Source organism: Leuciscus leuciscus (genome assembly GCF_965113295.1).
Source record: "Leuciscus leuciscus genome assembly, chromosome: 2".
Classification (NCBI taxonomy): domain Eukaryota; kingdom Metazoa; phylum Chordata; class Actinopteri; order Cypriniformes; family Leuciscidae; genus Leuciscus; species Leuciscus leuciscus.
The window spans coordinates 32,572,194-32,589,210 of record NC_138726.1 but is presented as its reverse complement, the minus strand read 5'-3'; the positions used below and the strand labels follow the sequence as shown (position 1 = coordinate 32,589,210).

General features: G+C 37.3%; 1 protein-coding gene across 1 annotated transcript; it reads right to left on the bottom strand.

The window, feature by feature from the left end:
- Positions 1–3,373: 3,373 nt before the first annotated feature.
- Positions 3,374–16,528, bottom strand: arl8 (ADP-ribosylation factor-like 8). The gene is made up of 6 exons (XM_082160394.1): positions 16,002–16,528; positions 12,026–12,086; positions 11,560–11,707; positions 9,378–9,461; positions 9,108–9,259; positions 3,374–5,317 (listed from the first exon to the last, which is right to left on the bottom strand). The coding sequence occupies exons 1-6, from the start codon at positions 16,045–16,047 to the stop codon at positions 5,269–5,271; spliced, it is 540 nt and encodes a 179-aa protein (XP_082016520.1). The 5' UTR covers positions 16,048–16,528; the 3' UTR covers positions 3,374–5,268.
- Positions 16,529–17,017: the final 489 nt, after the last annotated feature.

Sequence of the window (17,017 nt, the reverse complement as noted above, 5' to 3'; positions counted from 1 at the left end):
ACATTCATAATGAATTAATTTATGTCAAAATTGCACATTAGTCACTCAGAAATAAATTACTGTTAGGTCTATTTCACAAAAGAAAGAGGACACACTTACTTCTTTAGTCTCGTCTGTTACTGTTTATCTGGTAGTTACAGGACATATTTACATTTAGCACTCTCTCGACTCCCATACAGATATTTTCAGTCAGAGAAACAGAGGAAGCTCCCGAAAAAAAAGTTGCTTTATTTTATGATAGTCCGGTATAAAGAGACGAGACGTAGGCTACTGACAGATAAAATAAAAACATGACTGTGATAGCCTTTATGATTGGTCTGATTTCTTCAAGCGTTCACTATGTTTTTTTTACTATGCGTATCTTCAAGCGTTTACTATGTTTACTATGGTAATGGTTAGCGCGCATAGTCTTTTGCATCACAAACACAAGGCATTCAAACATGAACGCGAGTTAAATTATTTTAAAAGTCTTTAATGCTGACAGAATCATCCGGCGCTGCCGTCTCCCGACTCAGGTGAACTCCGCCTCTGTTCGTAACCACTCCTCTAGCCCGAGCTGGCCCGCTCTGGCCCAAGGTATTCGATTGGCCAGAAATCCTGGCCGTTGGCCCCGAGTAAATATTTATACTTCTGCGTCGAACTGCCGCCGTAGCTACGTCGTAGGTTGTGTGTAGCGCGCGTACCCTTCAGCCGCTTGTCCACCAGCGTCCGATCAATTTTTGTTCCGACGCGACGCCTGTGACGTTTTCGCTGCTTTTCGCGCCGGGAAAAATGTACTTTAAATATGAAACCATAGCAACGCCCATACACAAATTCTCGCCGCCGAGTTTCCATTGGCTGCTGCCCCGCGTTTTGACGCTCTCATTTGAATAAAGTATATCCTACTTTTTTGCAGGGCCGCTGTTGACCAAATCGACGCGACGCGACCCATCATGCTTTGCGGGGGCGTTTTTGCTGCCTGACGTAGTTCCATAGGAAATGAATGGGCTTTGGCGTCACGTCAGAAATCGAGACGCTGGTGGACAAGCGGCTTTCGGCGTACCCTGACGTGCAGCTCTCCAAAAATGTAACAACGCGTCAATTCTACGCGGACGCAAGCGCTGTGATTGGTCTGCCAGAACCCCTCCCTCGGGGTTTCACATGCTCCCTAGGTGCGCGTCAACGAGGGAGGGGTTCTGGCAGACCAATCACAGCGCTTGCGTCCGCGTAGAATTGACGCGTTGTTACATTTTTGGAGAGGTGCACGTCAGGGTACGCCGAAGGGTATGCGCAACACAGCCTACGACGTAGCTACGGCGGCAGTTCGACGCAGAAGTATAAATAGGCCTTTAAGCCCCCATCAAGCCCCGGAAGTGACAGTGGAAACGCGACTGGCCCTGGCACGCACTAGCACGTCCTGGCCCTGGCCCGACTAAAGGCCAATTTATACTTATGCCTATATGCATAATTACATTTAAGTCCGCACTCTCAGTGTGTTAAGTTGCTGATTAACAGTTAACATGGCTCACAATCTGAGTAACTTCAAAGAAACAGATATAGTTCAAATTCAATTTATCACTGAAAAGGTCTCATAGCGTTCAGCATTTGAGTGTGTTTGGTTTAAAATGAGGGTATCTGGCTCTTATTTTGTAAGTAATGGTGCTGCAGCAAAGATTCTCAGATGGGGTGGAGAGACACATGTTCAACTCAAGTGTGAAAATGTTTCACACAGTGGCTAATTCCCTGATCTATATAAAAAAGATAAGTATTCACTTTTCAGAGATCATAATGTACTAATGATCTCTTAATTTCATGTCTTAAAAACAATTTTAAGAACCAGATCTACAGTATAAATACTATTATTTCAAGGCCACCCTTTGTCCGATATTTGAAGGCTTTCTTATTTAAGCTAATGTAGCCTACCACTGGTATGTCAATAGAATGTAAATTTTTAATGTTTTTTAATAAAGTTTTAATTAAGATTATACAATTACAGTTTTTCACAATGAATTGCTAAGACACATTTCTTGAAACCTTCGCCCATTTCCTCAAAATTTTAAACACAAAACAAAATTTTCAAACTACTTCCCAACAATATAGTAGGCGAAAAACAGTATGTGACAAAGAAGTATGTCCGAATTCACAGTCCTCATAAAAGAGTACACAACAAGTACCCGGATAACCTACATCTTCCGCTGAGATTCTGAAGTGTGCATACGATGGACACTTTACTATCCCATGAGGCCACGGGAGAGGATTTATGAATGGCAGTGAAGCAACGTAACTGATGCTGTAAGTCATGTGATTAGGGCAACATGGCGAATAGTATGTCCAGATTACATTACACACATTCATACTATATAGAACATACTTTTTTAGAGGGCATGAAGTAATTAGCTACTTATTCAAAACAATGCGATTTCGGGCACAACCATACTCTTCCTCTCAGATTGTCACCATTCATTGTTTGTGTCAACATTCAATGCACCTGTGCACTCTGAACTGGCTAATATTTTGTACAGTTAGTTTGATCACATTATTAGAAACAATTTTGAGCCGTTGTGTGTGTAGCCTAAACGATGACAACTGTTTTGTAGTTGTGTTTAACTTCTGTCTGTTTACTGTTTTCCAACATGAAATGTGTTTTAGTGAATGAGAATGTTCAGAGTTTTGCGAAAAGAGTGATTGAGAATTGCAAATGGTGTCTAATTATCTAAACTTATTTAGGGTTTTATTTAGCCAATTTTGCCATTTATTTGCCATGTTTAGACCATTAAGCATTTGGTTCAGAGACTGGGGTTTAGTGTTTTAGCAATTGAGGAAAACTGTAATACAACACAATTTTAATTATTTTAATACTTATTAGGGCCCCGGCCACCAAGTTGAGAACTACTGTTGTAGATACTGAATTGGAGAACAAGTTACTTTTTTTTTACAGTAAAGAGTAACAATACATAATGGTGTACAATTATAGTGAACATGGCCAATAAAATAACTACAAAGCTGAAGCCACAAATCAACATTATAATTAAATGTTTTATAATAGAAACGAACAGGTGTACTTTAGCAAATGGGGAACTCTAGCAGCTTTGAAGCTTCATGGGTACTGAATTAAAAATAAATATCCGACATCAGCTCGATGGTTTCAAGTACGACCTGGGTCATGTGCCCGGTCTCAGACCTACATTCCTGTCTTACACTTCTATAAATGAAAGACTAAGGCTCCCATTATAAAACTGTAATTCATTGATTTAGCTTATTAAAGTGCCCCCTTTATCAAGTGTTTTTTTGCCTCAACATATGGATAATTTACATCAGAATCAGTTCCTTTCACAGGTGAAAGCATTTCCTATCATCAACTATGAAGAACATTTTTTTTTTTTACATATAGGCCTACATATATATATATATATATATATATATATATATAACCCAATAATGCAACAATAACACAATTGAGATTTCAAAATAAAAGCTTTTATTATAAAACTATAAGAATTAGGAAAGTTGCTACAGATTTCACCTTCTCATTTAGAAATGGCACATCTGAGAACTTCATGGTCTGGTTTGACCATGAACATCAGCATTGAAACAGAATATTAAACTTTTTCAATAGTCTTGTCCAAAGACCTCCGTTTCAACATGGTGTCATACAACATACTCGTATCAGGTTTGTAATGATGCATATTAACACACACAAATACACATTCAGCTTTAGACAAAAAAAAAAAAAAGATATTCATCTGACCAATGAAACCTTTTATGCCAAGTCACAACAGCCAAATTCATTTTTTATTTCATCAGAGAATTATTTGGTATGAACAGCACATCCACAACAGTCAGGTAATGACCTCAAAGAGCCACCATATAAAACCCCTGCAAAACAGAGACAGACAGATCCATGGGACTGATTTGCCTAGATCAGCAGCCAATAATAATTATGTAAAAAGATTTCACTGCTGGCAGAGACATGTCAGTGAGAGCACCAATTTGTAGTCACTGCATCAAAGTCTTGCAAGAGTTTCCCTTAATCGAAAGCAGCGCACGGAGAGGATGGAAAAATGTGAACACACACAGAACAGTTTCAGCTTGAACCAAAAAGCGCATTGGCAAAATCAACATGTGAAAAATAAGCACTAGTGATCATGCACTCATGTACCATACAAACGGAAAACAGCGAAGATGACAAAAAAAATTATAATATGAAATGTCTGGAGCTGAACAAAAATGAATAAAACAGCAATCACTTAAACAGCAACAGACAACTTATGGCTGGTTGACCTATGAAGATCATCTGCAGGTTCCATTTTTGCACCAACAGGATTTGGATGAAAAGAAAATCATAATACTGAGTTCCTTTTGAACGTTATTTCCTTATGATAACTGATTGACCTTTATGCTATAACCACACTCGAGCGAGGAGCATGGCTACTTAAAACAAACACACACACAAAAACATGCTAGTTCACCTGCATTTATGTTGGTTGGACATTCTCACATTCAAAGCGCGCACACACACCTGTAACAAGCATTACAATAAATCAACATTTTTTAAAACAGCTTTAAGCCTTCTCTAACAGCTGTGATCATACCTGGTGAGCTTTAAATTTCATCTCAAATGACATTTCAAGCTGCAATGGCCACATTTGAAATGGTAACAGCACCCTCTACAGTAACGAATGTTTGAGGTAATGTGAAATGATATGATATGCTCAGGTGTTTTCATGATATGTAGTGGTGATGGTGGGTAGGTACCAATGGCACTTAAAACACTCGATACCCAAAAAGTTTAAACCCAAAAACATACAGTTGACCAATGACAACAACGGACCACAAAATTTTCCCCATCTGAAAAGTAACATTTTGACCATTCAAATAATTTCTTTCCAGTAGATTTAAAGAAAAACACACATGATTAGCTTAATAAACCCAGCCAAAGAACTTCTTTTCCACTGCCAGAATGCTAAAAATGCCCCTCCTCACAAACACATACCAGCACTGCAGTGCCTCTCTTTAAGTTGAAATACTTTGAATATCTTCTGCTATACACCCAGTAAAAAACTCCAGTTGCTCCTGATACATTATTGATCAACAAGTCTGTCAAACCAGATTCACATAACCATTAAATCCCAGCTGAGGTAGGTGTCCAAAGTGTTCAGCTGCAAAATGTAAATTCTGAGATTTGAGAGATTTAAAATAAAACATAAGCAGCCAATAGTCGATGAGTCTGCGATGCCACTGAAGGAGGTGGAAATCACAGTCAATAAGTCCAACATGGAGAATCAGAGGCTATCTGAGCCCAGCCCTGGAGGTCATCCACTCTAAACCCTGACACAGCCTGAAACACACACACACACACAAAAGTGTTAAATAGGGATGCACTAAAAAGAAAATCCTGCCCAGTACAATAAAAAGATCAATATAAGACTAATATAAAAATGTTACACTATTGCCTATAAAATTCAAAACTAAAACAATTAACATAAAAATGAATAGTTAAAAATGTTACAAGTAGACATGTGCTGGTATACGGTAGTACAATATATCACGACAACGAACATACACAATACTGTTATCGTGGGGCCGTGGGCACTTCAAAATACACTGAATAATTATTTATTACGAATTATTCCGATTTTTAGAACGCATTTTGAGAATACTTTACCCATCAACTGTTTCAAATACACAACACGCTGTAAGCAGTGTCAAAGAGGCATGTATGAAGGTAATATGATGCCATAAAGAATCGCATGCGCAGGGTAAGATTTATGAAAGTGTACATAAGATTGCAAGCGTAAATTAAATTTGCATGCGCAAGAGAAGATTTGTAAAGGTGTAAATCGCCTTTCAAGTGTAAGAAAAAAATATTTGCAGCATTTAACTGTTATTCGTAAGTGTAATTCATGTATTGTGAAGCTGCAGCTTCATGCTAACGCAAAATGAATCGGTTTTTGCGCACAAATACGGCCAAAAGCATTGCAGGCCTGTGAACAGCAATTTGCAACCGAAAACAACAGAGTCAGGAACTGCAAAACAGATTCATTGCGTAAAATCTAACTTTGTAAAAAATATACTGTTGCAACTGTCTATATAACTTCTTGTGTACATGGGGCAAAAAAGTTCCCGAAATAACCCGATTTGTACAGTTGCATCTTTCTTTTACCTTCGCTTCCAGTTTTGGCACGGTTTGAGTTTTGCAAGGGTGAAGAGGAGGGCGGGTCCACCTTCTTCATGTAGCCAATCAAATCAAAAAGCTGACTCTAGGTTTACTCTTATCTGATTGATTCAATAAACACGCCAGTCACCAGAACACATCTTTATCTTCATTTGGCTCAGAAACATTCTCATTGCTGAAATGGTACTTTTAATGCACACATACATGTTAAATAAATAAACAAATAGATCATGATTGCTTAATAGCCTGTGCACCATTAGGCTGCCTATATGAGTCCATACTGAATTTCGAGCTGGTGTGTTAAAAAAGAAAATTTTGTATCTGAACTACTGCATGCATAATTTCACCTGTCTACTGACTGGGAGGATTCCAGAATTACTATTATTATTTTACTAAAATGAGTTACAATAATATTTTTTCCCTTTAACGTGTCTTTTAAGAGCATCTCTAAATTATGCACCATTTATCACCTGCAATGCCATCGTGTAACCACTAGATGGCTGTATAGCCCTATATATATATATATATATATATATATAAACATATCAAAAGATGCTGTATATTCCCTGGTTGCTGGGTTTTTATTCAGACATAATTAGTTACTTTTTGTCAAAGTTGAGTTTATGTTGATTTAGTATCAGTTTGTCATTACAGTCAAATCTGGACACAGAGAAAGCATTATGTTATTCATTCTAGCTACATAAAATAGCTTGATCAGTCACACAAAAGTAATCACTAATCAGAATCAATATTGACAGTGCGACCAAGACAATATTTCAAAATATATAATTGAGTGTTAAATACCATGAACAGAGACATGATGTGAAAAACAGAATGGTATTATTACATAAAGAATGGGTATTAAATGTTTTAATTGTAAAGTTTAACGTCTGCTCAGTGGTGTAACAGATTATATAATATATCAAATTTCAGTCCAATAACGTTAACACCAGCTTGAAATTCAGTATGAATGTTAGTCAGCCTTAATCAGCCTAATGGTGCACAGCTTATTAAGCAATCATGATTTATTTGTTTATTTATTTGTTTGTTTATCTATTTATTTAACATGTATGTGTGCATTAACATACATGTACACAAGTCATATAGACATTTGCAACAGTTAATTTTTTTTACATAAAGTTTGATTTTACGCAATGAATCTGTTTTGCTGTTCCTGACTCTGTTGCTTTCGGTTGCAAATTGCTGTTCACAGGCCTGCAATGCTTTTGGCCGTATTTGTGAACAAAAACCGTGCCAAAAGTGTAAGCTCGGAAAAATGGAAGTCAGAAGATTACAGATCCTATTTATTTTGCGTTAGCATTAAGCTGCAGTTTCACAATACATGAATTACACTTACGAATAACAGTTGAACACTTGAAAGGCGATTAACACCTTTACAAATATTCAATTGCGCATGCAAATTTAATTTACGCTTGCAATCTTACGTACACTTTCACAAATCTTACCTTGCGCATGCGATTCTTTATGGCATCATATTACCTTCATAGGCATACACGCACTCTGATGTAAACAAGCCCAACACGCATGAGCAGCGCATGGCGGAACCAGTAAAGGAGACCTGCTCCGTTTATATTCTGTCTATGGACGCGCTGAACGAAGATGCACATTCACTCTCTGACAGCAGGTGGCGCTGATGGAACAGCAGAAATGCTGCAGTTTTAAATGTTTCAAACAGCCATTCAGATTTTTGAATTCGCAATGGTGTTCATCGCAGAACCGATTACATAAAGACTTAAGGCTATTTATTTTCAAATAAAAAATTTGTTATATTTTAATCTGGACTACAACATGCCCTAGATATTGTTTGAAATAAATATGTTCTGATTCTTTATTGTTCAGTCACTTTATATTTATATTATATAATAATAATATCAACATTTAATAATACATTATTCAAATCAAAAGTTGTATTAAAAAAAGAAAAATTTAAAATGTATTATTTAACGGACCCGAGCTAACGAACAGTAGTATTTTTTAACTAACATTAACAAAGAATAAATACTTCTGTAACAAATCTAGCTATTGCTCATTGTTAATGTCAGTTAATGCATTAATGAGACCTGTGAGATTGTAAAATGATACCTATTGTTCTTTATAATTTTTTTGCACTTTATTCTGTTTGAAACATTTGTTGACTTTGAACATTTAAATACAATAAAGCAATACACAAAAATGTTTAGTTCTTTTTGTTACAAGGGAAAAAGTTATTAAATCTGTTATAGTGATAACTCTTTTTCTGCAGCTTATTTCAATATCGTGATAATACCGTATACCGTGATAAAAGCTTTGGAAATTATCGCAACATGAACATTTTTATACCGTCACATGCCTAGTTACAAGTGAACAAGCGTCACATAACTAGCGTATGAAAAATTTATATTTGCAATAGATTACATTTAACATAGTTGTTAAATTATGTTTAAAAGGATTAACGTTAAGCAATAATTAGATGATAGCAAAGCTAATCTAAATGAACAATGAAATATCGACCAATTTTGATTGAGACTGCAGATGTGAAACTGTGTATTATTAGTCAATAAAATGTAATACTGATACATCTGGAGAGAGATGATATTTTTGGAGAGAGTTAGGACATGATTCATTTAATCTGCTAGCAGAATTGTCTGGCAAAGCAAGGAACAAAGAGCGTCAATAAGCGCAAACCCTGCCTTGCAGCCAATCACAGGTAACTGCATGATTGAGTTGACCAATGAAATCAGCTGTGAGGCAGGCTTTGGAAAAAATCTACTTATTAGGCTGCTGATATGATCTCCATGAAGTGTGCATCCTTTTGAAGATTTTTCTCTATGGGTAAAACATTATTTAAATTTTAACTTGCTCTGTTTTATTGCATTATTACATTTTTACATCATTAATCAAGCAATAACTGCAGGCTAGAATAGTTAATGTTCAGAGGTAGTGCAGGTCTTACCCTTCTCCAGTAAGCGCACAGCAGGATTGGATGTGCCATGGATGATCCTTGATGGAGCTGAGGGTCAGGTATTTGGAAATCTCTGCAGCAGACATACAGCCCTTCATGTCTTGCTTATTAGCAAAGATCAACACCGCAGCTTTGCGGAGATCCTATGTGAATGATGAAGAAAAAACAACAACTGAAAAACAGAATCAACATTTTGCGAGAGTGAAGCTTTATATTCATCCTCCAGAGTTTTATCGTGTGGTGTAAATGTTAAAACATTACCTCGTGTGCTAGCATTCTGTAGAGCTCTTCTTTAGAAATGGCTAGTCTCTCTCTGTCAGTACTGTCCACTACCAGTATGATGAACTACCAAAGAAAACACACACACACACACAAAGCATTATCATCAGATGTCAGGCAGCATACTGTTGCACTTGCATTCAGAGGTGGTTTCTAAGTTTAGCAAGGCCACAGAGTAGTTTGTTGCTCAGAGTACACATGACCTTGGCAGAAATGGTGTATCTATGGTCTGTAAGAGCGAGTGCTCCTGAATAAAGCTTGACAGCAGGGCCCCACCACAAATCTCATACGCACACTTTCTGAATGAAAGGCAGGGGTCTCGCTATTCAAACCTCTTTGTGCAACCCTGAACTTTGAACTGTGAATCAGACACCAGCTGCTAAGATCTGGCGGAATTACCGCTGAGCACAACTGTTGTTCAAACTATTGTTCACAGCAGACTGGACCCACAGCTGTTCATCTCACCATATTATCTTTAAAGATGCTATTAGTTTGTGCATGTGCTGTTAGATACTGGTACTAAAAATACCCATTTGAAGATGTATCTGTATGAGCACATTCTAGTCAAAAGTTGTTTTTTGATATTTAAAATAAAAGTGGGAACACTTAGGGATAGTTCACCCAAAAATGAAAATTGTCACAATTTACTCACCCTCAAGTTGTGCCAAACCTGTGTGAATTTCTTTCTTCTGCTGAACACAAAAGAAGATATTTTGCTGAATGTCAGTAACCAAACATTTGATTGGCCCCAATGACTTCCACTGTATTTTTATTCCATACAATGGAAGTCTTTGATTAATGATTACCCATATCCTTCGAAATATCTTCTTTTGTGTTCAGCAGAAGAAAGAAATTCACACAGGTTTGGCACAACTTGAGGGTGAGTAAATTATGACAATTTTCATTTTTGGGTGAACTATCCTTAACTGAAAGGTTCTATATGTTAAGACTGCATGATATAATGGACAATACATTTAATGCATCTTTTAAACTTGAATTGTTACATATTACCAATACCTTTCTGACATTTCAGATTGTATAAATTAACATAAGCATATGTATTATGAAGAAACATGAATTAAAGTACATTTATAAATGAACATTTACCTAGATTAATAAATGTACAAATTATTGTTCATTGTTAGTTCATAAAATATTTCCGAAGTCTTTTCCAATAGAGTAAGTTTGTCCACTGAAATAGGGAGTTGCAGGACCTGATATTGTTAAAGCACATACATTCTTACAGATTTAAAAAATAAGAAATCATAATTTATTCTACTAGAACGCATTCAATTCAAAAGCCTGTATAGTATATGCATTTATAATGTTGCAAAATACTTCCATTTCAAGTCTTTTGAAACTTTCAATTCATCAAAGAATCCTGAAAAAAAAAAATCTGCATATTCAGCAAATATTCAGCAGCACAACACTGTTAATAATAAGAAATGTTTCTTGAGCAGCAAATCAGAATATTAGAATGATTTCTGAAGGATCATGTGACACTGAAGACTGGAGTGATGTTTTTCCATCACAGGAATAGATTACATTTAAAAAAATATAAACGGTATATATTACAACACTTTCACGATATTGTATTTAAACTTCAAATAAATGCAGCCCCCTTAGGCATAAGAGACTTCTTTAAGAAGAGATGCGGATTCAATTCACGCGTCATGTTGCCAAGCCATTACATCTTTCTCTGCCAATGATTCCTGTCTACTCTATGAGGTCTCTGTGAATACAAAAACAGGCCTAAAACAGGACTCAGGAAATTCCTCCTCGTCTGTTTATCCTACACATTTGTTTTCTCTCTTCCAACTCGTGAAGTCCCATTTACAATTCAACAACACGGAACTGACTTCAGCTGAACAACAGCCAAAATGTATTATTTTCCTGTTATCATCGTAAAGCTGCTTTGAAACAATCTGTATTATATAAAACGCTATATAAATAAAGGTGACTTGACAGCAGCACCAATCAGAAACAGCCAGTAAAATCTCTCATGGGACCTATATCCACTTCAATTTCATCTGCAAAGCATTTAAAAAAAAAAATCAATTATGTAATCCAATCCCCTCTTGTGTGAAGTTTTCAATTCTGTTAATACAATCATCACTTATCAAAGGGGTTCAGCCTCCAGCAGTGTAGTGTATAAGTGCATTACCTCAGTGTTGGAGTAGTATGTGTTCCAAGAGGAACGGAGACTCTCCTGACCACCGATATCCCACATCAGGAAGTGGGTTTTCTTCACCACTATTTCTTCCACATTGCTGCCAATCGTAGGAGACGTGTGCACCACCTCATTCATTAAACTGCAGAACAAAACAGGTTCAGATAAAACAAACCGCAGAGCAGTTTGTATACTTCACATTAATTACCACATTGGAAACTTTACCTATCTGTCCATACAGTATCTCAATCTATTGTTTTACTGTATACTGCACATTGTATGATGAATAAATTGCCATGTTTAGTGTGTATTGAATGTCCATTCTCACCGTAACAATTTTGGCTGGCCCAGGCGTGTGGCAATAAAGACTCTATTCTATTATTCAATGAATTAGAGACTACGGATATAAATAAAGAGCAATAAAGATTCTAATCAAGTAAATAAAATATTCATTACTCACAATTGATAAAGTATAGTGGTCTTTCCAGCATTGTCCAGCCCCACAATTATCACCTTGTGTTCTGCATAACAGAAGAAAATATATTACGGATTAAAAGAATGGTCAAATTAATATTACAAGAACTTTATTTAAAATTCAAATGCAACAAATTAATCTCAATAAATAAGGATAAGAAAATATGTGAAATGCCATAAAATTTAAAATACAATGCAATCCATAATTAAAGTGGGTTCATTGCGTTAACTGTGCTCTTTCCTTCAGAGCTAGTTTGTTTCTGTTGTTCTCTCTGTTCTAACTCCCAGATAATTGGTCCAGCAATCCCATACAAACACACAACTCAGCCACATGGGAAGCACAATTGCATAACAGAGGAAGACGTGATTAGATAAACCAGTGATCCAACCTTTATCAGAGCTCAATGTGTCGAAATTCTGACAGCCTCTGTGTGTGTGTGTGTGTGTGTGTGTGTGTGTGTGTGTGTGTGTGTGTGTATATCTGAGAGAGAGGGCACATTTTTATATTTTTCACCTTTAAACTCTGATGTGAACTACAGGAAGCAGGACTGGATAACTCATATCTTTGGCAGCTCCACAAAGACTATTTCACGCCTATTACTTCCTCCAGAAGCACCGACCCCTATTTTACTCCTGTATGCCTCCAGAAAAAATGTCACAGGGGCAAACTAAAGCCATGAAGAGAGACTGTTTATTAAGACTACAGTTACACTTCCCACAGGTTTTGGTGGAACTTTTCATAACAAACTCAAGGACAAATTTAGCCTGATTCTAATGTAAGACTACTAGTGCTACTGCTCTACACTTTAGCTAAAGGATAAAACCTTTGAACATTAAAGTGAGCGGTTAATGTTTTACAAGACCAATAGGTCCTAATTTATTTAAAGGGGTCCTATTATGCCCTTTCACTGAGTCTTGATTTTGTTTTTGGGGTGTATTAGAATATGCTTTCATGCTTGATTGTTCAAAAACACATTTTTCACATATTTTACATTATTACAGCTCCTCTCTCCCCAGTCTGTCCCGAACGCGTTGTTTAGTTCTGGTTTCGATGAAGACCCTCCTTCCGAAATACAAAATGTGCTGTGATTGGTTAGCTGGCCCAGTGTGTTGTGATCGGCAGCACTTAGCACGTGTTCGGGAAATGTCCCGCCCCTCCATAACCGCGAGTTCTTCTCTAGTGTTAATATAAAGGATGGCGTCAATTTCAAACCCGATTTAGACCCTGACAATGTTAACAAACAAGAGGATCATCCAGAATGGATTTCATGCACAGACTTTGCAAGCACAGATTTCACAGGACGTTTAAGAGTGGTACGTTTTTCTTGTATAATTATAGGTATGACGTTATCCACCATTTAATCATGATATTTGTCGGAAAACTACGGTAATCAATCACAAAAACATGGATAATTTTCCTAAGGGGCGGTGAACAGTCTTACAAAAGTGAGAGCGTACAAAAGATATAGTAAACACTAGGCTATATCAACACTAATGTTGGCTGGCAGGTGAGCATAGCAACAACATAAAACTTATAATTAAAACTGTTAATAGAAAACCCAACTATAAATAAGATGTGATTCTGAAAGCTGTTCTTCGTAAAATGTGTAGCGCACAGATAAACATCTTGATTATAATGTTCAGGATCAGTGTTTAAAATAAATTTTACCCATTCTAAGTTCTCAGCCTTAGGAAGGTCAAACAAATGAGTTGTGGTCTCTTTGACATAGCAGCTAGGCTAATCCAGGCCTCGTCCGCTTTTCTGCGTATTCCGTGGGCGGGGATTATTTAAATGAGGAACATTATGACTTCGTAAAGCCCGGAAAAATCGCGTCATCATCTAAAATCGCGTCCTTTTTCTGTTAAATAAAATATCTCCCTTTAGAGTCGACTTTGAGCTTTGTAACCTAGCAGATATTTTTATGCTCAAACAGCAACATTAATAATAATAAAAATACGATACTGTTATGATATAATATGACTGCAGGAACGTTTGTGTATTAGAGAGAGCAACGCTCAATGTAATGAATTGACTGGTCCTCTTCAGGACAGTAATCCAGGGAATTAGGAAAGAGAATGGGATTACAAATCCAACAGACAGAATTCCTTCTATGTCTACAGAAGTAGGCCAAAGAGCTATCCTACTTTCTCCTGGGACCTCAAATAGGACCTAGAGCAAGACTCAGCATTTAGCCCACAGGACTGTCTAGTTCATTTGTAAGGAACAAATCTAGCACACACAAGAAATCATGTGTTAACAATAATTAACAAGTAGAAACTTCTATGAATGCAAATAAATTGGTGTCAGAAATTATTGAAATGTGCACGCAATATCAACAACGTCCATCCCAGTGTTAAAGGAACATCTGTCCAACATTACAGCAATCTGGATGTGGTTAGGAATGTTTCTCAGGGGACAAAACTGCTAAAAAAATATACACTGGAAATACTATTTGGCTGGTAAAAATTCAGTTAGAAGTGTAATTTGGAAACAATCTAGTACAGAAGTTAAAATCTCTGCAGCTTCTGTGAATTTGTCCATCATTGTGTGTCATGAAGGCTGGATCTCTTTGGGCAGGCTCAACTGACTGCTGAAATAGGCGAACAATGGGAGAGGAAAACGGTTTCCTCACGCTGCTTTTGTTTGCCAGGTGCTTGTGGCGTCTGTTTCTCTACACAAAAGCATTTTCAATTCAAATCAGTTCCTTTTATTGTCATTCCACAAGTTGGAGCTGATATCTGACCCCTCTGTCCTCTGGACCTACATCATGAGACACATCTGTCACAACAGCAGTTAAGACATACAAACATATATCAGTCAAAAAAAGAAAAAGAAAAAAAAAGCATTAATATAGCCAAGAGCTGGAGAATAGCTGGAGTTTCATCACAGGCTAGTTGTAGGCAGCAAAATCCACTATGGCAAAACCATTGCTTTTTCATGCACTGATCAAATGAGGTTTTGGGCAACCAAGAAAACACACAAAATACACATTTAAGTGTTTAATTTATTGCTGTATCAATTTGTGTCTGTAGATTTCAGATATATTTTAAAGGCCACGTTTTTTCCTCATGCACTGCACCATCTTCACTTTAAGTAACTTTGTTACTTTCTCTAAGTTTTTATGGAGTGACAAAAAGAGTTATCCAAAATCCTATCTGTAGAAATCTTTAACTCTGTGTAAACAAAATTAAACAAATTTTAAATCTGGCTTTATCAAATGTTCAGATTTCTGTTCTGGAAATGTATCCAGTGTATATTTAATAAGATAATGCATTATTTGCATATTTACACATTTCACAAAATGTAATACAAACAATTGTACTGTACTGTGATTTAATCAACAGGGGGAATTTAATGTTTGTTTTTTAGCTATTCTTCTGTGGTGTCTTGCCTTATGGTAGCCAATTCGTTAGGTACCATGGTATTTATCAAAGTACCTGATCACTGAATCACGGTACAACAACAGTGCTAGTACTTTTTTGGGGAAAAAATTGGGTAAGGTTTAACTTAAGCTTGACATTATAGCTTGCGGTTTACGTGTCTTACAACAACATACAGTCTTCAGAAAGCACGTTATCGCATCAACAAGTGGATAATACTCACTCAGTTTATGTGCAGATCATTAAGATCTGACCCATCTGTTACCTTCACCACCAGATCATCTGAAGTGTTTGAGCTACTGGGAGAAGGTAACGGACCAGGTAATGTTAACTTAGCCGACTAACGAACCATTACATGCTGAAAACACGATCTGGTCGGTATTTAAAATATAGGATAAGCACACGTTAACGTGTCAGTGAGAGACAGTGGTTTCGATAGGTTAACATTGGCACAACGCAGCGGATTTAAAACGAGCACACTAGCATTACCATTAGCTCAGTTCCGCTGGATATCTGCCCGAGGCGGACAACAGTCAAAACAACTCGCTATAGTACAAACCAGTCAGAACAACACCTCTTACCTTGATTACAAAAGAAGCTCCATAGTTTGGCGAAAATTAGACCCATGTCTCCTGGTGTGTGAGAGAGAGCGTGTCCAGTGAGTGGGAGTTTAGCGAGAGGCCTAACGTTACAGCAGCTGTCCGTGAAGCCGTTATTTCTTCATAAACCCGCTCGCGCCATGCAGATACGATAATTCAGCAGCACATGCCTCCTTCTGTCCGTGTGTGTATGTCCACGGTGTGTTCACCCAGGCGAGCAGCTCCCGAGCACTTTCTTCTTTCTTTGTGATCAGATCAAGTGTGCGACAGATGCGAGCGCGGCGGATACATCACTGTCCAAACACAAGCCTCTTCACTTCCCAGGTCGCTCTGACCTCATCCACATTTTCCTCATGGACAAAAAAACCCGCACATCAGTTCCCTTTGTCAAGCTACACACGGGTAGGTGCACAGGAGGACCTTAAGGGAGTAAAACCACGCATAATGTGCTGCTGCTGGGTAAATAACAAGATCTCACTCTCTTTTGCTGTGCTGTACACACAAAACACACACCCTCCCCCATCAGTGTTACACGTGTGAGGATCATGACGTGCACACATCCAACTATTTTTTACAGTCTATGACATCCAACCCACAAGTGTTTTCTTCTTTGGTGAGCCCTCAAATGTCACATCTATACAATGTGTTTTATATTAAATTAAAAATCCCTGTTGAACATTGAATCTACTGTATACTAGAACACGGTTGCAAACACAATTTTAATTTTCTTTTTAAATTGACATGGACATATCCTATGCAGATAGATGGGCAGGCATGCAGGTACATAGACAGGCAGTTAGTATGCAGGTAGACATGCAGGCTGTCAGATAGATAGATTCATAGATGGTGGATTGCTTGATTTAATGTATTACTCACCTGAATCAAAACTGGGTATGACCAAAAACCACATCACTCTGCATTGATTTTGACCACTGAGAGGAAACTGGTTGGTTACTCATATGTCTTTTTTTGTTTTGCCTGAACCACAAGTTCCCTCC